Source organism: Macaca nemestrina, chromosome X (genome assembly GCF_043159975.1).
Source record: "Macaca nemestrina isolate mMacNem1 chromosome X, mMacNem.hap1, whole genome shotgun sequence".
NCBI lineage: Eukaryota > Metazoa > Chordata > Mammalia > Primates > Cercopithecidae > Macaca > Macaca nemestrina.
This window is the reverse complement of record NC_092145.1, coordinates 153005171-153031100: the sequence shown is the minus strand read 5'-3', so window position 1 is coordinate 153031100 and position 25930 is coordinate 153005171. Positions and strand designations below refer to the sequence as shown.

At 40.7% G+C, this 25930-nt stretch overlaps 1 protein-coding gene and 1 long non-coding RNA gene across 16 annotated transcripts in view; one reads left to right on the top strand and one right to left on the bottom strand.

Annotated features, from left to right (window-relative positions):
* The window catches only part of LOC105478097 (patatin like phospholipase domain containing 4), a 251498-nt gene extending 232802 nt beyond the window's left edge, over positions 1 to 18696 (bottom strand). For 4 of the 12 annotated variants that reach the window (XR_011618283.1, XM_024791625.2, XM_024791624.2 and 1 more), the window contains exons 1-5: positions 18617 to 18690; positions 16988 to 17180; positions 13136 to 13230; positions 12848 to 12983; positions 3176 to 3241 (exon numbers count right to left, since the gene is read on the bottom strand). Coding sequence is in view for 11 of the 12 variants with exons in the window: in XM_024791625.2 (XP_024647393.2) it covers positions 3176 to 3241; positions 12848 to 12983; positions 13136 to 13230; positions 16988 to 17180; positions 18617 to 18630 (504 nt within the window). In the remaining variant the exon portion in view is untranslated. Of the gene's footprint in view, positions 1 to 3175; positions 3242 to 12847; positions 12984 to 13135; positions 13231 to 16987; positions 17181 to 18616 lie in introns of all 12 variants that reach the window. The other 8 variants (XM_024791615.2, XM_071088792.1, XM_024791623.2 and 5 more) reach the window with 6 other exon arrangements.
* Positions 18565 to 25930, top strand: part of LOC105478095 (uncharacterized) — a 512132-nt gene continuing 504766 nt past the window's right edge. For all 4 annotated transcript variants that reach the window (XR_011618284.1, XR_011618285.1, XR_011618287.1 and 1 more), the window contains exon 1: positions 18565 to 20460. This is a non-coding gene — a long non-coding RNA (uncharacterized lncRNA). The remainder of the gene's footprint in view (positions 20461 to 25930) is intronic.

The following is a 25930-nucleotide window of genomic DNA, read 5'->3' as shown; positions in this document are numbered from 1 at the left end:
TCAGGGGGCTTGGGTGGGTCACTTTCCATCTTCCTCACAGTTCTGGGCCTGTGCGTTCCCTGCTGTTTAATTGTGGCTGTCACTCTATGTTCATGTCCAAAGTACTCAATCAAATCATGGAAAGTTCACTAGAAACTCTGACTCCTCACTCATGCCCTTTTAAACATTGCCCTTTTAAACATTGTCACACACCCACGACATGGCACTGGGGCTGGACAGGAAGAAAACAAGGAATGCATTGTTTGAAAAGAACTAAAGGGCAAAGCAGAGTAAGAGGCACAGCAAAGATAGAAACATTAAGGACTATCTTGGGGAAGTTGCCCCCTTCTAAGCTCAGAGACTTCAGTGAAATAGACTGACGTCTTTACATCTCATTTTCCTCACATGTAAAATTGGAAGTAAGAATCCCTACAGCAGATAGCACTGGATTCTGGTGTATACAATAATAACAAAAGTTTTAGGCTGGGCACGGTGGCTCACGCCTGTAATCCCAGCACTTTCGGAAGCCAAGGCGGGCAGATCATGAGGTCAGGAGATAGAGACCATCCTGGCTAACACGGTGAAACCCCATCTCTACTAAAAATACAAAAAATTAGCCGGGCATGGTGACAGGCGCCTGTAGTCCCAGCTACTCAGGAGGCTAAGTAAGGAGAATGGCATGAATCTGGGAGGTGGAACTTGCAGTGAGCTGACATTGCACCACTGCACTCCAGCATGAGTGACAGAGCAAGACTCCATCTCAAAAAAAAAAAAAAGTTTTACTTCTTTTTTTCTGGTAACAGGAATATCGAGGGCAGGATGGTAAGGCAGACTCCTCAAATCATTTAGGACCTGGGTATTTCCAGTTCACTGTTTGGCCATCTTCAGGGTGTGATCCTTGACCTCATGATGAACAATAGCTGCTGGAGCTCCAGTAATCATATCTAAGTTCTGGGCAACAGGCAAAATGGAAAGGTATACAACTTTCCTTGTACTGTAAGTCCCACAGTTATTCGGCTCACATGTCATTGCCCAACAATAAAACAAACGGCCACACCTAACTGCAAGGGAAGCTGGGATATATAACCTAGCTGCACAGCCATAGGTCCAGATATAAATTGGGATTCTGTTACTAAGGAAGAAGAAGAAAGTGTATATTGGAAGAGAACCTGGAGCCTCTACCACCTGCCTCTCCTTCTAAGATAGAAACACTTAATTTGTAAGTGAGAGACTGGCATAATAGGGACATAGAGGAAAAATATTCTAATTACTAAGTGGCAAAGTAATTTTACTTGTCAATTCGACATTTCATTAGGTATTTCAAATGACAGCATCCGAATATGTGGAATTTTACCACTCACTCTCAACCCATTACCTTCTGCTCTATCAAAACATACACTCTCCATATTAACTGAAGCCTATTATGATTTGCACGAGAGAAAAGAAAAATTCCAAAGTTCAGCAAAGCTCAAGGAAAGACACTGATGAGGACCAATGAGATCAGAACAGAGACACTGCCTCGATCCTATCAGCCAAAGGGTTTGTAAAACTCAGTTCTTTTGTTGAGAGACCATCAATTCCTTAAGCACAGGCCTGGTGCTGGGCCCTCAAAGTGAGTGAATGAATGAATGAATGATGGTTAAAGCACTTTGTATGTACTCTTTTATTAATAAATAAATATACATTACATATATATAAAACAAATGTAACTTATTCATCCTGAATATATGCCTGATCTGATATATGCTAAATACCTTATTAGATATATGCTAAATACTTTCATTATAAAATATGTATCTCTGATATGTATTAAATATCTACACTATTTGATTATAAAACATATATCTCTGGCATGTGTTAAATAGGTACTATATTTGATTAAAAAATACATATCTCTGGTACATGTTAGACAGATACTCTGATTATAAAATACGTATCTCTGGTATGTGCTAAACAGATACCCTATTTGATTATAAAATACATATCTCTAGTATGTGTTAGATATCTACTCTAATTATAAAATATATATCTCTGGAATGTGTTAAATAGGTATAATATTTGATTAAAAGATATATATCTCTAGTACGTGTTAGATAACTCTGATTATAAAATACATATCTCTGGTATATGTGCTAAACAGATACTCTATTTGATTAGAAAATATATATCTCTGGTATGTGTTAAATAGCTATTCTATTTGATTATAAGATGCATATTTCTGGTATGTGTTAAATAGATACTGCATTTGATTATAAAATGCATATCTCTGGTATGTGCTAAACAGATACTCTATTTGATTAGAAAATACATATCTCTGGTGTCTGTAAAATAGCTATTGTATTAATTATAAAATGTATGTTTCCATCATATGTTAAATAAACACATTAAACCAAATACTACATTTGGTTATAAAATATATATCTGTGACATGTGTGAAACAGACACCATATTTGAGAATAAAATGCTCATATTGAACCTGTGTCCACGCAATGGGGGAGCTGCCTCGGATAGAATGGTGAATACTCAAAACAAACTCTGTGTAGATCACAGAAGGAAGCTGGGTCACACTCAGCGCAGACTTTAGGTGCATTCCCATGTCTAAATTTCCCTAAAAGAACTGGCATCCTGTCTTAAGTGCCAGCTCCAAGAGAGGAGCACTCTCCTCAAACAAAATGGGTTTTGGCCTTACAGTGATCAATGTGTCTGGGTAAGTCGAGACCCTTGGAAGGGAGTGGGTCATCCCCTAGCAGAGGGGCTGAGGGCAGGCTGGAAGGAACCCATGCTGCATTGTCTGGGGGAGGACAAGGTGTGGAGCCCTGAAGCCTTTTCTCACCCTGATGGTGGTACAACCATGCTTAGAAGGGGCTGTGAGTAGGACTTTACTATGTGGGGAAAAAAAATCATTCACTGCTAATAACAACAGCAACAACAGAACATATATATATACACATACACACACATATATATATGATGAAAATAAGAGCATCACAGTCAATCATTCCCATTCACGAGATCTTGATGATAAGTTATCACTGGCCCAGTATTTTTTTTCCTCTTAAAGAGAAACAAAGCTATTTATGAGGAAAAAAACATATAAACTGATTTGAAGCCACTAGAACAATTATAAAATTGGATGTTTCGAAAGAAACATATTAATATGGGGAGGAAGGTAATTCCTCAGTTATAACAAGCTTACCTGCCCTTTGTATTCCACTGGCTTCAGTCCTGCATAAATGGGCACAAAACTGCTGGCTAGGAGGACCTAGATGGATAAAATAAAGCAGCTCATGACTACATGCGTGAACATTCAGACAATACAGTTGATGTAGTATTGACTAGCAAAATCTCAATAAATAAGCCCCACAGACTTCAAGTGCAGCACTGCACATAATTACATAAAAGATAATACTTTTAATAACAGAAAAGACTCTAAACAGATAGGTACAAGTTGACACACTCAGAATCAATCAACTTCACCTGGGTAAAAATCAGCATTTTTATAGTAGACACACAAGTTATTATAAACCAAAATTTAAGGTAAGTCTAAGTTCCTGAGTATGTAAAGGTTACAGAAAAATTATTTGTGATGTTCTATCATATACTGTAAAAACCATGTTACAGTTGCACTCCTACTTTCTGGAGGAACAACGCCCTCTGATTATGACAGGAGAGGTTAGTCCACAGCTCAGAGATGTTCTCATTTATGTCACCAGGATTTGCAAAGGGAATGACATATTTTATGTTCCAATGACGTGGTCAGGATATGTAATGGAACCCTGGCAAGCAGTGACATCAATTATGCTTTAGCTCCCATTTAAAAAGTTGAAAAAGATTGTCATTTAGGCAATTACCATTCCATACATCATAAGAAGTTGGGCTCTGATAGCTTTTCTGAAATGTAAATGTTTTATTTTGCTGTGTAGTTTCCAAATCACTAGTGTTCTATTTGAAAACATACAGCATTAGATACTGAATATTTTTTAAGCTATAATCTTTCAACTGATAAGTGAAAGACTCTGGCTGTTTGTTGTCAAAGATTTCATGAGACTTTTTTTTTCATCATACATTATTCAGAAATGGATTATGGCTCAAATGCTGACTTGCAGATCATCCATTTACAATTATTTAGAACTCAAAAGGCATTTCCTCTAAAAATCAATGTTATAGGTATGGTTTTTGGGTCAGCTCTCAAAAGCCTATTTATTCTGAACGGCAACTAAATTACAGATTCAGTCAGCAGCATAACAATTTCCATAGGAAAATCCTCTTTTGAGCTGCAACCCGACACAGCTGGAACCTACTCTTGCCATTTTTATTTCTGCACCATGTACAGGGAACTTCTATAGCTTTCTTATGCAGTGGTTCTTCCTTGGACATGTCTCCTGTTTCCTCATTACCAAAAACCCCACTGAAAGGACAGGGACTTGTGTCTCTCCTGGTATGTCCAGCCCTTGGCAGAGCTCGTACTCAACAAACATCTGTTGGGTATTTCTCTCCCTTCTCTGTGATGTGAATGGACCCAACACTCCTCCACCTACCTCAATAGTGGGACTAAAGAAGGTTGCCCAGTGCTGTTGGTGGCATGCTGGTTGCAAAGGCACAGGCCTGGTTGTAACAGCTCCTATAGCAACAGGCTCCTGACAAATGCCCAAAGAAGTTTCTGGGGCCTCAGGTTTCAGCAGTGGCAAATTCAAGGATAACAGCACAACACAGGGACTCCAGCAGGAAAGAAGGTAAGAAATAGCCATGTGTGAAAGGGTTCTGTTGCACCATGCTGGCACAAGGTGCCAGAACCAGCTATATAATTTATAGGTCCTGTCCAAAATAAAATAAATGCAGGGCCCCTTGTTCATAAAGTATGGAGAATATTGAGATGTTGGCAGCAGAGCATTAAACCAATGGTGAGGCCCTTTGGATAGTGGAGCCATGTGCAAATGCACAGGTCATACACTCATGAAGTAGACTTTGCCTCAAATATACTGTCTAATTTAATTATTTCTTGGCCCTGTCTCAAAAAGATAAAGTTGCTCAAAGATCTCTCTGCTAATACATGGTTGAGACTGCCCCCGGCACCAATTTATTTTAATATAAAATGTATATTTTACCAGAGCCAACATAAACATTTCAGATTTCTCACAATGAGTCTTTTTTTCATCTTTTGGTCAATTTTATACACATCTATCTCAATCGCTTGTTTATTGAAATAGTGAAAGCACGCTAGTTTGCAGCACTGTTTCTCAAAGGAAAGCAGGCACTTGTATTTATTTTTTATGTGCTTGTTTATTTATTTATTACAAGGCATAATAATAACCTCACACAAGGTCTGTCAACCTTCTACAAAATGTCATTGCGGACATGCCCGCATCACGACATTCTTCTCAAAATCTCAACTTTAAATGGCCCACATAATGCAATACTGTGACATTACAGCAATCATGCTTCTTTCACAAAGAGGCAAAGCAGGAGTGAGTAGCACCTTGGGTGATTTGGTGAAGATCACTTAATAAATCAATAGGAGAGAGAGGACAGAAAGCAGGCATCTTCAACTCCAACCTTCTCAGCCCACTGGTAGCAATAACATCATTGGCTTCAGAGAAAGGTTGTTTACGGTTAAGGTAACTGCATTCACCCTAACTAAACCCAGCATTATCAGCAATTGGCTACACTTTAAAAAAAATAATCACAGACCCTAGGTATGTTTTGCAAGCACAATGTAGCTATTTAATGAACTTATTCAGCAAATGCCACACCACAAAGCAATAACTAGAGCAATTTGTGGATAGCACACATATTGTGAAATTACAGTACTTAGAGGTCTTTAAAGAACCAAAAACACTCCATAAATATAATAATTTATTTCATTATTCTGCAGAGAGACATGTGAACTGCAAAAAAATCACTAACCTTAGAATTACGGTTTGTTTTATTTTCTTTTCCCCCGTGTCAAAGTAAAATGTAGAGTTCACAAGTTAATGCTTGGAACTATTTTGAGATATTTTGATGAAAAATGCTATCCAATTACTTTCCTACAGATAATAACAGTAAGAATCCTCCTGAATGATATGAAAAGTGCAGTGAACTGGAAAATACTTGTCACTCCTCCAAATAAATGTATTTGTTTTTGTCATAGCTGACTCTCCCTTTATATGGACTGATGATTTGTATATCAAACCAAGTTTAGTGGGGAAATTAGCTTTAGATAGTTAAGAGCTAAGTAGCTTTTCTTATTTGTAGTCAGCTTACTGCCATTTTATTGCAGGCAAATAGGATTTCCTAAGAAAGGAGATAAAGACTGACATTCTAAGGTCATATAATAAAATATTATGCCTAAACATATGCTTTTAGTGTATTTCACCTCACAATATTCCCAGTGAAATTCACCTTGCCAATGAACTTCAACACGTCTACAGCACTTGTTCTCAGCTGGGGGTGATTTTACCCCCAGGGACGTTTATCAATGTGTCTGTCATAACCTGGGGTAGAGGGTGGGGGGCGGTGGTGTCCTGCTGGCATCTACTGAACAGAGACCAGGGATGCTGCTCAAATTCTTACAAAGGATAGACAGCTGTCACAAGAAATAACTATCTGGGGAATAGTCTGGGTCCCTACTGCCAGGAGTGCAGTGTTTGTGGCTGAGAACGCTGATGTGGAAAGCAGGGGTGTAGTTTTCACACCCTATCACTTGGTACAGCACTTTAAATGTTGGACATATGTGAAACCACTGATTTGTGTTCTTACTAAATACACAATGATAAAAATGAGAGCTAGTGTCTTCCTATAGCAACAGTATAAAACACTGCCAGGTGCGCATTCTCGACATGTTCTGATTGACTCTCTTCATTTTGCATTTTATAGAAAAGAGGTGTTTAGAAAATTATGTGGCCTAGCTTCCTTAGGGATTAAATTCTCAACAAGTTTCATTTATGCTTAAAGTTTACTGTGGACTTTAATGAGACTCTAACTGTTTATACAGAACCTGCTGGTATAGTTGAAATTCAAAGACAGATTCAAATTTATCTTCCTCAGTTTTTCCAAGATAATGACCAATCTCAAATTCAGTTCTTATTTCACCTTCACAAGGCTAAATGTGAGAGGATCTTGTTAAGAGCATTCTCACACATGCGAAGAAATTCAGGACATCACTGCAATAGAGACAGGGCAGAATTTTCTCAAGATGGCCAGGGACACTACTGCGCAGGAAAGGCTTCCTGGGTACCTCTATCCTACAGCATTCACACGTGTCAAAAGACCCTTTTGGAAAACACTTGTGTATCAGTCTTAAACATGAAGAATTCAATGATTCGTACCAATTCAGGGAAGTAGTGGAACTCCACCACGTCACTGCACTGTTAATTTTTTTTTTACACATCATTTTAGCTCAGCCATGGAGGTTGCATATGACTTTCTTTTAACCTAGGGGCTCACCTCCCTAGTTATGCTTTGCTGAAGGCTAACATTAAAATGTGTTTGGATTTCCTAGTTGCATGCATGCTTCTAAAGAAAAACAGCCCACAACAAAATCTGGAACTCGAAATGAATGAGTTGGTATGCAAAATGCGCACACTTGACACTCGGGGGATACTCTGTAGAGCGGCACACCAGGAGAGGAATCAGGAAGGAATCATGCAAAATAATGAACAGTATGAAGAGATGGATGTCTGGAGAGTGGAGGCACTTGAAGGTGACCATGCACATCTGGTATGTACTTAAGAGTTGATGAAATACTTTCATACATACTTCATTTGGCCTTGTTCTGAAGGTATCCATCTTAAAGATGAAGAAACCAAGGCTCCAAGAAGTTGAGACTCACCAAAGGTTCCAGAGCCCACCAATGACAGGGTTAGGTGGATGTGTACCACCCCTCCATGACTCTTTTCCATCCCCTAAATTATCTGCATTTGCAGGAACTGATCTCATCTTGGTTTTGATCTGTTGGTGACCCACAGACATAAAGGGTCATCCTTGGAGAGAACATTTTTCTGGGTGTGGCACCCGGAAATCAATCTCTCAGATGGGAAATAAAGATATGATTTTGGAGGGAGGCCTCCTGGGGCTCTGGTTAACTCTATAAAGGGGTCTCCCCTCTGCAGGCTGCCTTTAAGTAGTTGAGCAGCAGACACCATCTGTGTTTCCCTTTGTTAGTACAGTCACTATAAGGGAGGAGCGGAATGGTTGACACCAATAAATTCTGAACAAAGGAATGCCTTAAGGCCTGCATCTGTCTTATAACGGTTTATAAAGTAGAAAAGACTGAGTTAAATCCTCATGAACATAAGATTCAAAATTCTGTGGAAATTCAACTCTAAATAAAATGAAGAGTTGGACCACACAGTCCGCAAGGGTTCCAGGAAAACAATCAACTAGCATTGCAGCTTTCAAACGAGTGATTTTCCATGCCACTACAGGTGAAGCTCATTAAGATAAATTAAGTATGAATCATCATACAAAATTATTTATTTTAAAAAAGAAGGCTTATGATGATGAGCTGTAAAATCAAATGCCTAAAGGTGGCAAGAACTCAGCAGCAACCATTTCCTGAAGTATTACAGATATCAATTAGCACATTGTTCATGAAGACAGGTGATAAGTAAGGGGTTAAAGAATAACATTGATAAGAAAAAGTAAGTCCTATTCAGCCTGAAGAAAAGAAAGTTGTGACTGAACATGGCTTTAAAATATCATGACAGATTCATACAAGGGCGCTGAGCAGGGGTGTGTATGGATTATTTGTTCATTATTTATGAAATATTGGCTCCATTCAGCATGCATAAAGGGCTTTACCATTTAAAACACACTTTCACATGCTTTATCTTATTTATTCTGCACAGTAACACTAGTTAGTATTACTGTGTGAATTATTCCATTTCAGAGATGAGAAAACTGAGACTCAAAAATAATCAGTCCAAGAGGACGATGTCAGGAAATGACAGGCCTAGACATGATCACCAGGACACTCATAAAACAAGTAACCATCCTTGAGGAGATTCAAAAAGACCTCAAAATACACACACACACACACACACACACACTCTCTCTCTCTCTCTCTCTCTCTCACACACACACACACACATTCTAAGCTACAGGTTTCTAGTTGGATTTTCAGGTATGTAGGCACGCTGTCTGTAACAAACAGCATCAGTCAGCTAGTGGATAATGAAAAACTGGGCATTTTAAAAAAAATTCAACTATTAAGTAGCAGAACAAATGAGTTAATGATAAAAACAGACAGAAAATACAACATGGAGCAAAGTTTAAAGGAGGTGAAAATCATCAGTGTTTAGTATTTCATGCTCTCCCATGCACTTTTCTCTAACTTGAGTTTTAATCAACCTCTCTCTTTCTCTCTGTCTCCCATCCCCTCCATCTAAAGAATATCCAGATACTGGGAAGTAGACTTGTATTAGTTCATTTTCACACTGCTGATAAAGACATACCCGATACTGGGTAAACTATAAAGAAAAAGAGGTTTAATGGCCTTACAATTCCATGTGGCTGGGGAGGCCTCACAATCATGGTGGAAGGTGAAAGGCAGATGTTGTGAGACTTATTCACTACCAGGAGAACAGTATGGGATGGGGAAAACCATCCCCACAATTCAATTATCTCCCACTGGGTCCCTCCCACAATACATGGGAATTATGGGAACTACAATTCAAGGTGAGATTTTGGGCGGGGGGGGGACACAGACAAACCATATCAAGACCCCAGGCTGTGTATTCAGAGCCAGGTGTACCAAGCCCTGGGAGACCTGCAGCTACCCATCATCGAGCTGCTTCAACGCATGGCTTCAGAGCCTCCTGTCTCCACCTAAAGGGAGTGGGGTGACCTTCAGGCAGCCTCCCCAATCCCAACCAAAAAGGTCAGAAGCACCATCCTCCCATGGCACCACCTCAGACAACATTCTCCCACCATCCTCTTCTTTCACCGGAACATATATACTTGATCATGTCCCTACCTGGCAGGGGGGTTACTTTACTTCCCCTCACACTTATTCCTTTCCTACATCATCCCTAGTCTTCCCGCATTGTCACTCTTTTCTGCTAAGTTCTTCCTGAGTATTCCAGGCATAAGTTTCACAGTTTAACAGTCACCATCTGCTATCATGGAACTATTCATCCTTCCTTCTTTTTAATTCTGAAAAAGGTTAAAACATCCTCCTAAACACGTAGAATGTTTCTTGTAGAACCCAGAATAAATGTCAATTATTCAATTTTCTCCTTACAAGTATTACACATTTGTGTCAACAATTTCTCTTCTGTTCAATGAACTCAAGTAATTACACGAATTCTCTGAATAGTTATTATCCAAAACAAAGGAACTAGAAAAACATCATGTTTTCTTAACAGCAACAGTTTGCTATTGCCGTTATAACAAATTACTACAAATGTAACTGCTTCAAACAAGACACATGTATTGTCATACAGTCTGAGGGTCCAAAGTCTGGTATGGGTCTCACTGGGAAAATCCAGGTGTCAGCAGGGCTGCGTCTCTTTCTGGAGGCTCTGGGGGAGAATGTGTCTCCTTGCACATTCAGGTGTTAGGAGAATTCAGTTCCACAGGTTACAGGGCAGATGTCCCCTTTTCTTTGCTGGCTGACAGTGGGGAGCTGCTTCCTTAGAAGTCTCTGTGCTCCCCTGGCATGTGGCTCTCACATCTCCAAACCAGCCATGGTACACAGAATCCAGGAAAGGTGTCCATTTCTCAAGATTCAGGTACTTAGTTTGGGTCCACTTGGATAATACAGGATCATCCTCCTATCTCAGACCTTAAACTTAATCACATCTACAGAATCCCTTTTGACAGGTAAGGTTACATCTGGACAGGTTCTGGGGATTAGGGTAAGGGCAGCTTTGGGTGTCATTCTTCTGTCTGCCACATAAAAGAGATGGATAGGGAGGATGAGCATTTTATCCAGTGTGGGGTAGAGTTAGGTAAGAATGCTAGACGCGTGGACCACAGTCACAGCTGGGCCCCAGCCAGCTATGTGATTTTGCCCGGCTCATAGAGTACGGAGGGCCCAGTTTCTTTCTTTTCTTTTGTTTTAAATCAAGCCAGTGTAACAGATACAACCTTGGTTCATATCCATTCATTTCACACATATTACAGAGTGCCTACACAATGGCTGGCAGTGTGGAAGGTACTGGGCTATAGCAGTGAGCAAACCAGAGAAAGCCCTGCCTCTTGGAGCTTACACTCTGGTGAAGGAGGATGGACAATAAAAGCTAAACAGGACAGCAGTAAAGAGGTATCATGCTAAAGAGTGATACGTAAATCAGGAGGGATGTAGGGAGATCAGGGGCTGAGAGTTCTGTCATTGTAGACAGAGAAGCCAGGGATGGACTCTGTGAGAAAGAGAGATCTGGGGGCAGAATCCCTCTCATTTTATGTCACAAGAGCACATAGTCTGTTCCTAGATAAACAAGAAGATGCATGTCTGCCCACCGCAATCCTTATCTGTCTGTATTGGACATTGATGACTTAGGACCACTTAGCATGGGTTGCCCAGCTCTTCCCTTTACACTGTCAAATCTACATAATACTGTAATGAGATTATAGAATAATGTCTTCTTATAAGATAGAAAGACTCTTAACTTGTAAGTGACAGACTGACGTAACAGGGATATTGAGGAAAAATATTCTAACCTATTAAGTGGCCAAGTAATTTTACTTGTCAATTCAACATTTCATTAAGTATTTCAAATGACAGCATCCAAGTATATGGAATTTTACCACTTACTCTCAACCCATTACCTTCCGCTGTATGAAAACATACATTCTCCCTATTACCTGAAGCTTGTTATGATTTGCACTAGAGGGAAAAACAAGAAAAAATTCCAAAAGAAATACACCCTTTCCACCCTACAAATATTCAGTGTATTACCACAGCAGGCACACCGGTATTTGGAAATCAATCAGCTGAAGTATTTCCCAGAGATAATGAATTCTCAACCAACCAACTTTCAAATGTGTTTGGACAGAAAGACATCAAAACAAAATGGAAGAAACAAAACGGAATATTAGATTGAAAAGTTAAGAGACCTGGGTACCAGAAGTGGCTCCCACTGCACGCAGGATAATCTTGGGTACATTGGTACATACATCACATAAAATATTTTCATTCACTTCTCTGTTAAAAACATAAAAGGGATCAGGTGCGGTGGCTCACGCCTGTAATTCCAGCACTTTGGGGGGCCGAGGCGGGCAGATCATTTGAGGTCAGTAGTTCAAGACTGGCCTGGCCAACATGGTGAAACCCTGTCTCTACTAAAAATACAAAAAGCAGGTGGACATGGTGGTACATGCCTGTAATCTCAGCCACTCAGGAGGCTGAGGCAGGAGAATTGCTTGAACCTAGGAGACAGAGGTTGCAATGAGCCAAAAGTGCACCACTGCACTCCAGCCTGGGCAACAGAGCGAGACTCCCTCTCAAAACAAAAACAAAAACATAAAAGGGTCACAATAACACCTATCCTAACTGACTTACAGAAGGACTTGAAGGACTGAATAAGAGAGTACATGTTAAAAACCCTACATACACTCCAAAGTATTAGCCACATAGATTTCGGGAATTATTGCTACTAAATTGCATCAGCGACTTGCTTCACATAATCAATGTGAGATCTGAACATTGCAGGAAGACACTGAACAAGTACAGGGAGCTTTTGGATGACAGTGCATCATGAGGCGGCCTCAGGAGGGATCCTGGTGAATACTTTCATCAAACATGTAATTTACTGAGCACTCAACCATCTATTGGGCCTGATAAGAGATACAGATCTAAAGAACATGGTAATGTTCATTACTTTTATATAAAGTATTGAAATCAGCACCTGCTGATTTCTTCAAATAGGAAACATGGCTTTATTACCTTAATGAGGTCCTCCCTGGAGGAAAAAGTGGAGACTAAGTGATTTTCTCTGGTTCTGGTGTTGGTGATGGATACGTGCAGTCGGTTCTGGGCCAGCTCGTGAGCGTTGGGAGGAAGAATCGACTCCATTCCACTTCTAAAGAAAAAGCAATCTGCATCATTCACCTTTAATTACTGAACGCCCTGTAAATATTTTACAAGAGAGAATGCTGAGCTTGCCACAGTTTGTACAGAGAGTCGTCAACATTCTGTCTTCATGTACTTTTGGGCAAAATGTACTCTGTATACCTTAGTTGGGCCATGATGTCATAACCGGGTGTTACTGCCCCAAAAGACTGCCTTCTGATTTCTTCGGCAAACTTGTAGGTAAACTGGTTACATTCCTAAAAAAAGAAAATTAAGAAGTGACCCTATGTGTCATTATTAAAGGTGTGCAAATTCTCCACCTGGCTGGGGCCTCACCCACCACTCTCAGGCCCTTTGCAAGGTATACACCCTCAAAATCCTAATCTTTTTTGTTTTTTCCTTTGTAAAGCACCTTAAATGGCATTTGCCCCATCTGAAAAATCCTTGAAGGCTCAATCTGAATTTTAATTGAGCACATTCTTCAGAAGGTTTCCTCAGTGCAATTAACCTTCTCTCCCACACCTATTTTGTGGTCTCAGCAGCAGTTTGATTACAACCCTGCAATAAAGCTGATTACAAATGACAGCACCAGTGACAGAAATAGGAGTGGTGACGTCTATGGTTTGCACAGACTGAACCAGTCTTCGGAGATTCATCTTGGGCACTGGTATTTTATAAAGTCTTTCAGGGATGCTCTGTCTACCCTGGACTGGGATCCACAGAGGTGACACTGTCAGTTCATCTTCACATCATCCTGCAAGGTGGATATAACCATCCAACTTGACAGATAAGAAAACAGAGGATTGGAGAGTTCAAGTACCTATCCCAATATCTCACTAAAAATGAGTCTCAGAGCCAGGATTTACACACAAGTCTGTTTTGTATTAAATAATGAATTAATTTGGCAATTAACTGGACACCACGTACTTGGCTAGGCACTGGGACTTGGACAGGACAAGATACAAAGAAACTGTGCTCATGACATTCATAAGTGCCTCCAAGAGCAGGTGACAGAGGGCTATGAGAGCCCCCACGAGGGTGTGTTTGGCTCTCATTTAGTGCAAAAAATAAATAATAACAGGTAAACTAATTTGAGAATATGAGGACATCAAGTCTCAAATTCAGGTAAATTATTCAATGTCTTAACATTGCAGAATTTCAGTTAAGTGGCTATATTATTGCAGTGGTCTCTCCTCTCCCCACAAAGATATCCACATTCTAGTCCCTGGAACCTGTGACTAGGAGACCTTTGTTAAAAGGGACTTTGTAGAGCCAATTAAGGACCTTGAGATGAGGAGATAATCCTGGATGACCTGGGTAGGACCAATGTCATCGAAAAGGTTCTTGTAAGGGAAGGAGGGAGGTAGGAGAGACAGAGTTGGAGAGATTTGAAGATGCTGTGCTTATGGCTTTAGAAATCAAGGAAGGGGTCAGGAGCCAAGGAGTCTGGGCACCCTTCAGGAACTGAAAAAGGTAAGGAAATGGATTCTCCCCTGGAGCCTCTGGAGAGAGTGAGCAAGGACATTTTGATTTTAGCTCAGTGAGACCCTTTTAGACTTAAGACCTCCAGAGTTGGAAGATGATAAACACATGCTGTTTTAAGCCACTAAGTTGAAGGTCCTTTGTCAAAGCAGCAACAGGAAATGAATACGGTGTGTGTCAACCTCCAACCTCGTGGGTTGCCAAAAGTTTCCCTCCAATTTGACACCGAGGCTGGGACTTAAACATAAACAGGAATTGGGCAGGGGATGAAGGTGAAAGCAGAGGATAGTAAAAACAACAGCAAGAACAACTCTGAGAGGGGCACAGAGCTGAAATGCATCCCTATGGCGAGCCACAAGTAGGGCTAAGTCACATAGGGCCTTGTGATACAAGCTGAGAAACGTGGGCCACATTATCCTAAATCAACAGACAGCCTCTGCCCCGGGGGTAATGAGGTGATCAGATATACCTTTGGGTGACATCACTCTAAGTGCTATGAGGTAGGTGGATTGTAGGGAGCTTGAATGGATATAGGCTGCAGGAAGCTCCTGGGTGAGAAATGGGGGTAGCCCCACCAAATGTATGTTCATTCTACTGAGCTAGACTACCCATCTAGCCTATTTCTTTGTACTAATTTTAGTTATATTCAATACTCTCCATAGCCTGGACCAGACTGTAAACTTATTAAAGATGGACTTATTCATCTTTGAGTTCCCCACTGAGTCTAGCATCATGCCTTCCTCGCAAATTGTGAGGGCAGAGGAAAGACTTGCAGCATTGAGCTCTTCCATATCAACGTCTAAATTTGCCTACCACTTAAAACATGCCCTGTATCAGGTGCTCCTCTTAATTATTCATGCATAAGCTCAGAACAAGATTAATTACACATGTATTTGTCACAACAGTAAAAAGCTTGAGGAACTTACATCATCAGCAAGAACCAAGTGAACACGAATCTGAGTAGGTAGAAACATTTGCTAAAAAACACTCAAGGCTATCCTACAGGTAGATTATTTCAGATGCTAAATATAAAGTAACTAAAATAACCTTAAGTCAAAGGGTTACTTTGGCTGAAAAATTATTTTGAACAAGAACAAATGAGGATGCCCTAAGGAAACTAAGAAAATTATTTTCTACCTTCCCATGGGAGAACCAGATAAAGACATATTTTCGTCATACCAGCACCATCAGACAACACAACCCAGTCTCTCATTTAGTACAAAAAATAAATAACAACAGGTAAACTAATCTGAGAAGATGATGGCATCAACTCTCCAATTCAGGTAAATTATTCAATGTCTTAACATGGCAGAATTTCAGTTAAGTATAAGTGGCTGTACTATTGCAGTATTTCCAAATCAGGTTAATTCTAAATCATATAATACATTTTTTAATTTGCTGAGAATTGGAAACCAAGTCTACATAACTCCAAAGCTTAGGATTTGCCAGAGCTCAAGAAAAGACTGCAGTAAAAAGGAAGAAGTAACACCCTGAGAGTCCTCTACTTCAAAAATGAAACACAGTTATGGGAAGGAGGTAGCTTGTAATTCAAAGCATATGAATCTGCTAGTTTAGGGGGAATTTTCCCACCTCATTTATACCTTGCATGGCTTACGGTTCTCATCCTGTTTAATCTCTGCAGTTTTTAAATCACTTTTCTAGTTCCCTGTAAATCAACCATACAAAGACAGGAAGATAAGTGGATTTCTGAATGATTGGCCTCAAATCTAGCTTCCCTTTGATAAGCAGCTCACAAAAGATCTGAAGTGAGATTTTGATGATTAAAATTGCATAGTTTTAGAATTTTAAATGTGACTGAAATTCATTCTTGGTCATGAGGGTGTTAAATTATTATTTCATTATTGTTCAAAGCTGCTAAAGTATGTAATGATTAACAAATATAATATCCTCCAACTACAGAATCCAGCTCTCACAGTCAGCAAATGTTTGATCACTGTCTAGATAGCAGAAAACAGATTTTTAAAACATAGATTGCATTAAATAAAATACTGAATGAAGACTTATTTGTATTACTTCTGGATAAATTGCTTGGAACTCAGAGCTTCCTTTCACTGTGAGAATTAAAAAAGAATTAAATTCCTATACCATCCCACTTAATAGAAACTGCTTGCCCACATTTTAATTTATATGTCTATTTCTACGTAGCAGTGAGTAGAGACTTGTTGCCCACATGTTCAAGGCCTTGAAAACAGGCCCCATGCTCTTCTCATCATAGAAAGAGGAAATATCCTTTGCTTGAAAGGAACAGAGCTGGAATCTTAAGGATAAATAAAAACTCAAGAGTAATATGTCATTTTATTTCCTTATTTCACTATCACGCAAAATAATCTTTTCCACAACCAGAGCACAGATCCCTAATAATTACATCTTAAAAGAAAAGTCCTAATCCTTTCTGTTTCCAAGCAAAGGATTAATTCTCTGCCGTGTTAACTTAGTAGAGTCAATGCTCATGTTTCCCTTTGGGTCTTAATTTCTTGATGAGCAACACAGTCTAAGTTACTAGTTAATTACCTCTATTTTTTCTGGTGCTGTTAGCAGAACAGAAGCAACCAAGGATCCCGCAGACGCCCCAGCGAAAGCTTTGACATCCTTCAGAAGTTTTTTGCCATGTCTGCAAAGTGCAGATGCTGCCCCCAAGTGGTAAATGCCCAGAAATCCACACGCTGCAAATGACAGGTTGATGTGCTTCATTCTAGCTGCAGCACTGGCAATACAAAAAGCAAAAATGCTGTAAGTTGGAACAGTTTATCCCACGTACTGTGTAGTCTTATGTTGATCATCGTTCTAAGGCTTTCTTCTAACATCATTCTCTGTTTTAAGCACAGTGGTTTCAATTAATTCTAATTAAACACAAGAATATTTCAAGGAAATCTTTTCTTTCCCTCCTCACCTTGACCCAAGTCTTATACATTAAAAACAAACAAACAAAAAAAACCCCAACATTCCACATTTACTCGGTACATAGATTATGCAATCTACGATTTAATTACTTGGCAAGAAACAGATGTATACATTCCAGTTGGCAAGGGCATTCGGTCTTTTCTCTTGACCCTTTGAAACGTTTTGCAGGGTGGGGGCGGCACTACCATTATGAAACAGAAAATTATTAGAGACCGTATCAAATTCCAAATGAACAATACATTTGTTCTTGGTAAGTGTATCAGAAAGTTTAAATATAGTTCCCTACTCCCCTTCCCCATTTCTATTGCGCACCCATATTTTTATGAACGCCAATACAATCACTCAGTAACGCAATAAGCAATCACTCAACAATGCAATACATTTCTTTGCCAAGTATCTCAAGACTGAGGTCATGACTGGCGAAGGCAATTTAAGGCTCCATGAAATGTCAGCCACGCCACCACTTTATACTTGGAACATATCTAAATAGAAAATTATGTTTTCCTATGCCTCAGTGCGCACTACTTGCCCACGTGAATGCAATTGTGCCTCCACAAGGCTGTCCATTCTGAAGGCCTCAGGGTTTCCTTGGGGGCCCAAGGGCCCCATTCAGGGACCCCAAGATGAGGCACACTGCAGGGCCTCGAATTTAGGGACCTAAGACCGCCTGTTCCTGATGCACCCGGCCAGGCCCTGTGAGGGCAGGAGGCTCGGCCGCCGCAGGCTGCGCTGGCGTCCGCGTAGACTGAATCCCAGTCAATGATCCGGGGGCGAGCCCCAGTTTTGATTCCACTTCCGCAAATGGGGACGGGAAGGGGTTTGGGTGCTCAGCATCCACGCGGCCAGGCCCAGCCAGCACAGGCACAGTGCCCTCCGGCGGCTTAGAGGCAGGCGGGGCCGGGGTGGTCCCCGCATCAGTCCCGCAGGAGCACACCCTTGCTGGGCCCCAGGGCTCCGTACCAATGCAGCCCCGGGACACTTCCGTGTTGAACGAGTCCCTTTAAGCAGATGGCGGGGCCCGACCGTCATTCAACGCCCTTCCGCCATCAAGGTAAAGCTACGCTCTACGCAAGCCGGCCCAAGAAAGTCCTGCGGCAGGGGTTGGTACCGCCTCCCGCGCAGACATGTGACGTCATCGCGCCGACGCAGGCGTCCGCTCGGCCCCGCCTGCTCTATTTAAACTTCTGGATTCAAGATGGCCGCTAGACCGAAGAGTCCTCCCGCGCAGGCAAGACTTACTCGTTTAGAGTCATGTTATCTTCGAGTATCTAGAGAGACATTTTAACCCACACCCTAGAGAGGCGTTGTAATCCCTGCGTATCTTTTAACGCTACTTGGCCCTCACCTCCGAATCTACTGTTCTTTAATAATCCTCATTTTCTGTGCCCCGGAAGTGCCTTCCTCTCTTCGCGTCTGTTTTCCGGAAGTGGTTCTTCTCCCTCTCCACCCTTGCGCCCGCTTGGGCGGTCCAGCTGCCCCTAGTGCCGACTCCAGGGGCTATTTGGCGGCTGAACATTCCGCATTTTTTCAAGGCGTGCCATTGGTTTTTTTAAGAAGTGCTATCTAAAGGAGAGGCTGGACTGTGGCTCTGGGGAACTTTCATATCCTCAGTTGACCTTAGGCTGTGTGACCTTGAGCAGGTAGCATAACCTGAGTTTCCCGCGTGACCTATGTGCAGATTGAGATGATAAAATGAGAGAGCTAAACCGGAAAGCTCTTCCAACATAGCCGGCCGTGAGCAGGTGGCCGTTTTGTCCTCTGGCACCACTGGCTCAGACTTAAGCAGCCTCGCTGACCGCCAAGATTGCATGCCATGCCCACCAAGATTTAAAGGACTCTGATAATTCTTTCTCTCCCCAAACAGTGTTTTCTGTATCTAATCTTAATAAGCAAGCCTGGAGGAATCTCTGACTTGTGAGTGAAGGCTCTCCAGGTGCCCTGGTTTAAGGGCAGAGATTTATTTTCTCTGAGGCTACAAAGGAGCATCTGGGAGATGCGAGAATTCTTCTACCTTTGGCAAAACAGGGAGGAGGGTTGGAGCTCTCCAAGTTGCCTCTGGTTTGAGCTTTTTCTTTCTCTTTTGGTGTGTCGTCTCTGGCCAGCAACACCTGTGAGTCCTTGATTTGGCGATTAGGGAAGATGTTTTTAGTTCACATAACTATTCTTTAGAGAAAATTGATCCTGAAAACACCTTATTGCCTGATCATAGAATGACTGCATTACTCAGAATTCTTTACCTCCACTGGAATTTAGTGAAGGGAATGCCCAACGTACATTAGGAAAATACAGGCACACTCCAGTCCTTAAACCTTCCACAATCCTCTAACTCTTTAAGGTCGAGTGTGATCCTCCCCAGAACTGCATCTTCCAGGAAGTTCATGAGAAAGAAAGGATCCCAGGTCCCATCCCTGATCTCCTGAATCGGCATCTGCATTTTAACAGAATCCTGAAGCAGTGGTCTAACTCCTTTGGTTGTGGTATGGTTTGAATGTATACCTCCAAAATTCACATATTGAAATACTAACCCCCAAGGTATTAGGAGGTGGGGCCTTTGGGAGTTAAGTCATGAGGGTGTAGCCCTCATGAATGGGATTAGTACTCTTAGAAAAGGGACCCCAGAGAGGTCTCTTTCCACCATGTAAGGATAAAAGTACAAGGAGAAGATGGTAGTCTGCAAACTGGAAAAGGGCCCTCCTCAGAACCTGACCATCTTGGCACCTTGATCTCAGACTTCCATCTTCCAGAACTGTGGGAAATAGATTTCTTTTATAAACACTCAGTCAATGCTACTTTATTATAGCAGCCTGAATGGATTAAGACAGGTGGTCTGGTGTAAAGTGATGTGTTGGCATCAGAAGTTTAAGGAGAGACTGGATTCACAGAACCAGAATCTGGGATGCTGTTTACAGAGCGAGTATTTCCTGCATTTGGACACTGTCGGCAGGTCGATTCAGGAGACAGACGAAAACTTTATCACCGGGCAGCCTGGATGAACACCACAACTTTGAGATCTTTCACTTAAAGGAAAGATAAGGGCATCCACTCTTTCTACACCTGGCTGGCAGAGTGAGAACTCACCAAGGGTAAGTCTCTTTGGAGCAGCAAAATGCTCCATAATTTAACTCTTAAAATTTTAAACTAGTATTTCTTCCTTACTCCCTTCTGTCTCGTATTGTATCTTCATGTAACTAGTTAAAAGTTGAGCTCCCAGCTGGGTGAGGTGGCATGTGCCTGTAGTCTCAGCCACTCAGGAAGCTGAGGTGGGAGGATTGCTTGAACCTAGGAATTCATCTTCAGCCAGGGCAGTGTAGTGAGACCTCATCTCTAAAGAAAAAACAAAAGACGAAAAAGTTCAGCTTTGTAATGTAAGGAAGAATATCATATTCATTCACATTTGTCTTTGTCATCTCATCACCAAGCCTAGCACTTGGCATATAGTATATGATCAATAAATATTTGTTTTGGATGTTGGATTTATGTAAATTACCATTGTGATCTGAATATATGGTAATTTAATTGCCCTTTAAGACGTTTTTTTCTGTAATTAATTTGCTTATTTTTGCTCATCTGTTTTCCTTAGTAATTTAGTTTCAAACAGGTTTGTTTATTTAGCCATTTATCATATAATTATTAAGCATCTGTTGTATAGCAAGTGTTACATTGATACAGGTCATACATAGTTGAAAGAATTCAGCCCTTATCAGGGATGCAGAGTCCAGTGGGTAGGGAGACATCTGATGTGTAATTACAGAAGTGTGATGATGTGGTATTGCAAAGCCATACACAGATGCTCTGGTTGTGCACACCAGCTACGGAGTAGGAAACCTTTAGCTCCGGGAGGTGCCTGCAGTAGCACCCAGCACAGAAACAAAATGCCCCACCTTTCCTCTCCAGTGCTCCCTCCCAGGAGGTTTTATTCTGTATCCCATACCGGAGGAGAGGTGGACATGGATAAGGGATGCTTGTCCACAGCTCTGCTCCAGGGAAAGGACCATATCTCAGAATCTTTGAGTCTGATCAGTTCTTTCAGTCTACTCTCCTTGTCGTGTTATTTCATTTTCCAGTCTTGGCTTTTATTTTTTCCTGTTTTGTTTTTTTTTTTTTTTGAGACAGAGTTTTGCTCTTGCTGCCCAGGCTAGAGTGCAATGGCACCATCTCGGCTCACCGCAACCTTTGCCTTCCGGGTTTAAGCGATTCTCCTGCCTCAGTTTCCTGAGTAGCTGGGATTACAGGCATGTGCCACCACGCCCTGCTAACTTTGTATTTTTAGTAGAGACATGTTGGTCAGGCTGGTCTCGAACTCCCGACCTCAGGTGATCTGCCCGCCTCGGTCTCCCAAAGTGCTGGAATTACAGGCGTGAGCCACCGTGCTGGCCGGCATCTTAACACCTTAATACCTCTTGTCGATCAACGTTACAAGTGATTTGATTTTTTTTTAAAAAAAACAAATCTCTCGTCATGTGTATTCAATATGCTTAGTTTATTCTGCCTTCTGCTTGATAACTGCTCTTCTTTGTCACTTCCTCCCCATATCTTGCAAACTGATCCCAATGAACTGTGCAGCTTAGATACGTGCACTTTAATTTCAGGGGAGTGTGACCACACTGCTGGAGCACTGCCCTTTCCATGGGGGCTTCACAGTAATAACTCAAGATAACATGCCCTCTCTGCCTAGTTTAAGCAATATCTTGTCTTGAGACCACCGTGGAGTTCAGAGAAAGGAACTTTTGCAATCTTGGAGTAGAACTCCCCATCCGAAACCATGGAAAGAGGGGCTACGTCTTTCCCATAGATCACCATCTCTAGGAACACAGTGAGGGAATAGATGAAAAAGGTCAGTGTTAATGCCACTATGTGGAGGGAGCCAGCCTGACGACAGAGGCAGCTTAGCTGGATCCAGAGCTGAGAATGAGGTAGAGAGAGACACACAGAGAGAGAAAGAGAGAGAGAGAGACAGACAGAGACAGACAGGCACCTAGGTATGGTTGCAACTCTTGAACCTGTGGATGCAAATGTAATATTATACATTGAACTGAAAAATAGAGATGGTAAGGATTTCCTGAGTATTTCTGTTATTGTATTAGAATTCCTTAATTACAGTGCTTGTAACTGGTATTCTAGATAAGTATAAGATACAGCAGATAAGCTTTCAAAGGTTTCATGCATAAACAATACATTTTATATTCCTGACTCGCTTTCCCCACTACACCTACGCTTTTATATTTGTTTCGTTAGCATTGAGTTTGTAAAGCTTGCAAACCAAACCATTCTTACTAATATAAGTGCTTTTTACATTTCACATGGCTGTTTTCCATTAGAAATATGCTATAAAAACTGACTGCTTAAAGGAACAGTGGGTAAATTCTTTCTAAATGTGATGATATATTTTCAAAAAATAGGAATTTTATATATATACATTATATATAACATTATTACATATTTCTGTTATACATATGTTTAGATATTCATATAAAACAAAGTAAGACTTTTCTTTGATAACATTTGTGTTTTAGTCTGTTCAGACTGCTATAACAAAATACCCAAAACTGGGTGGCTTATAAACAATAGAAATGTGTTTCTCACAGTTCTAGAAGATGAATGTTCCAAGATAAGTCACTAGCAGATGGTGTGTGTTGAGTCCCTATTTCCTAGTTCATAGATGACACCTTTTTGCCCTGTCCTCACATAGTGGAAGGGGCAAGGGAGCTCTCTGTGACCACTTTGATAAGGGCACTAAACCCATTCATGAGGCTCCACTCTCAGGACCTCCTCCCCTCCCAAACACCCCACATCCGAACACCATCACCGTGGGGGATAGGATTCAACAAATACATTTTTCGGATGGGACACAAACATTCAGACCGTAACAATCTGAAAACATAATTCAAAATAGCCATCCTTTAGAAGTATAATTTATTTATGACTCAGTATATCTGATAATATATAATCTTTAGGTCTTTTAACATGATATTGAAACTAAGTATCAAACTATTTCTATTAAAGAGTAACATTTTAAAAATGTGACATTTATTTTATAAGCTTCATTTTAATTTAATATGTGAAGGGTTCGAAATGTAATATTATGCATTGAGCTGAAAAACAGAGATAGTAAAGCAGGTGAGCTTTCAGAGTTTTCATACTTAAATGATATATTTTATAGAAAACAGGTTCAGATCCTTGATAGCCAGGTGGTGAGTATGTGGTAACAAATGTACACATAATCCTAAATAATTTTTAAAATCCCAATCAAAGAAAACCTGCATTCTCTGCTCTGTGTACTTCATTGCAAAGCAACTGTACAGTGAACATGGCTGCTAGGGGTCCACCAATTGTGCAGACATAAATACTCCTTTCTAGCCTTCAAATATTTTTGTTATCATGGAGCTGATTATTAAGGAAATAATATCAATGTCAAATAAGTAACATTGTTGGGTGACAGGTGGACAGCTTCAGTGCCTTATGCTCCATCAAATTCACCAAAATGCTGTGTTTTAATTTGGACTACAAGATCTAGTCATTATTGGTGCTATTATCAAAATAAACACCCTAACTACTAAAACATTTAATTATCTAATCACCTCATTTCAGAGAGACAAAATAAGGATTTTGGTCTATTCTTTGTTAGTAAAATGCCTTGCTTTCCTGAGCATCCACTCCTATTACTAGAATCTTATTAATATTTACTACACTTATTGCTGCCCACTCCTTGCCAGTCCTTTGTAAACACTGTCTCATATCACTTGTACAATGTCGAAAGATAGAAATATATGGGCCAGGTGCGGTGGCTCACGGTTGTAATCCTAGCACTTTGGGAGGCCGAGGCAGGTGAATCACCTGAGGCTGGGAATTCGAGACCAGCCTGACCAACATGGAGAAACCCCGTCTCTACTAAAAATACAAAATTAGCCGGGCATGGTGGCATGTGTCTATAATCCCAGCTACTCAGGAGGCTGAGGCAGGAGAATCTCTTGAACCCGGGAAGTGGAGCTGGTGGTGAGCCGAGATGGCACCATTGCTCTCTAGCCTGGGCAACAAGAGTGAAACTCTGTCTCAAAAAAAAAAAAAAAAAAAAGTTAGAAATATATAATAGATGACCCCCCAAAAAAGAGAACTATATAATAGATTAAAGGTAGCCTTTCTTTATCTTTGCAGAGGTTATAAAGCCAGGTTGCCCTGCTCTAAAGCCTGTGCACAAATTAGTGAAATACTAAGCTCTTATTATGTGCCAAGCTTTGTGTTACTCGGCTACTATGAGTCTCAGAATCGTTCTTCCTTTAATTCTTTCTAGGGTCAGAATTTGTGATTGGTATTCATATTTGGATATTTATAATTTGAAAATGGTAAAAGTCTTAATAGATGTTATATATGAGTTTATTTTAGCATTTAAAGAACTTGTTCACGTCTTGAAAAGAAAAGCAAAGCAAGCCTAGCAATTAATTAAAACTACCCTTCTCTATTGGTCATTTGCAGCAGTAACTCTTTTTTATGTCTCCTTTTCCTGGAAGCTATGTCATAAAGTAAGTGATTGTAAAACAAACATAATTTCCATTAGGAGCAATGTTATAAAAGGGGATTATGTTATTGGCTAAGGTCTTAACTACAAATAAATTATGTATCTATTCATTTGTCTTCACGCCTTTGCTGTCATTAGATAAACTTTTTGTCTAATATATGAAAAGAGCTGGGCTAGGCATTAAAAATATATTTTAAAAGAATCTTAAGATAAACTGTTCCTTTAGTTCACTGTATTTTCTTGCTCAAATGTCCTTTCACACTTCTGTGTCCCATTAAGCCCTAGTTTTTCTTCAAGGCCTAAATCAAACTCTACTTGTGGAGTTACAACCACCTCTGTTAATCTTTGCCATACCCTCATCTTTGTTACTATGTGTACATTATTGCTGTAGCATCTCTGACTGTTTATTTCAGTTACAAATATGCTTGCCACTGCTCTTTAGGTTCAGAGTTCATTTGGAGCAGGGACTATGACTTGTACTTTTTGGCTTTCTCCGGCACACAGAAGTTAGCTAAAGCATAGTAAATGAGTAAATGTTTATAATAAGAATCTTTAAACTGGGCTGGGCACAGTGGCTCATGCCTGTGATCCCAGCACTTCGAGAGGCCAAGGTGGGCAGATCACCTGAGGTCAGGAGTTCAAGACCAGCCTGGACAACATGGTGAAACTGCGTCTCTACTTAAAACACAAAAATTAGCCAGGCGTGGTGGCAGTTTCCTGTCATCCCAGCTTCTCGGGAGGCTGAGGCAGGAGAATTGCTAGAATCTGGGAGGTGGAGGTTGCAGTGAGCCGAGATTGCACCATTGCACTCCAGCCTGGGTGACAGAGTGAGACTCCATCTTAAAAAAAAAAAAAAAAAAAAAAAAAAAAAAAATCTTTAAACTGCATGTTTCAGATATCTAACTAGCTTTAGCAGAGGAAAATATGCTACTTAGAATCATCAAGGAGCTGGAGGTAGTGCTAACTGCAGATATGGCTCGGTCAGGCACTCAGTGAATGCTGTTAGGGCCATGTATTAGTCTGTTCTCACGCTGCTATAA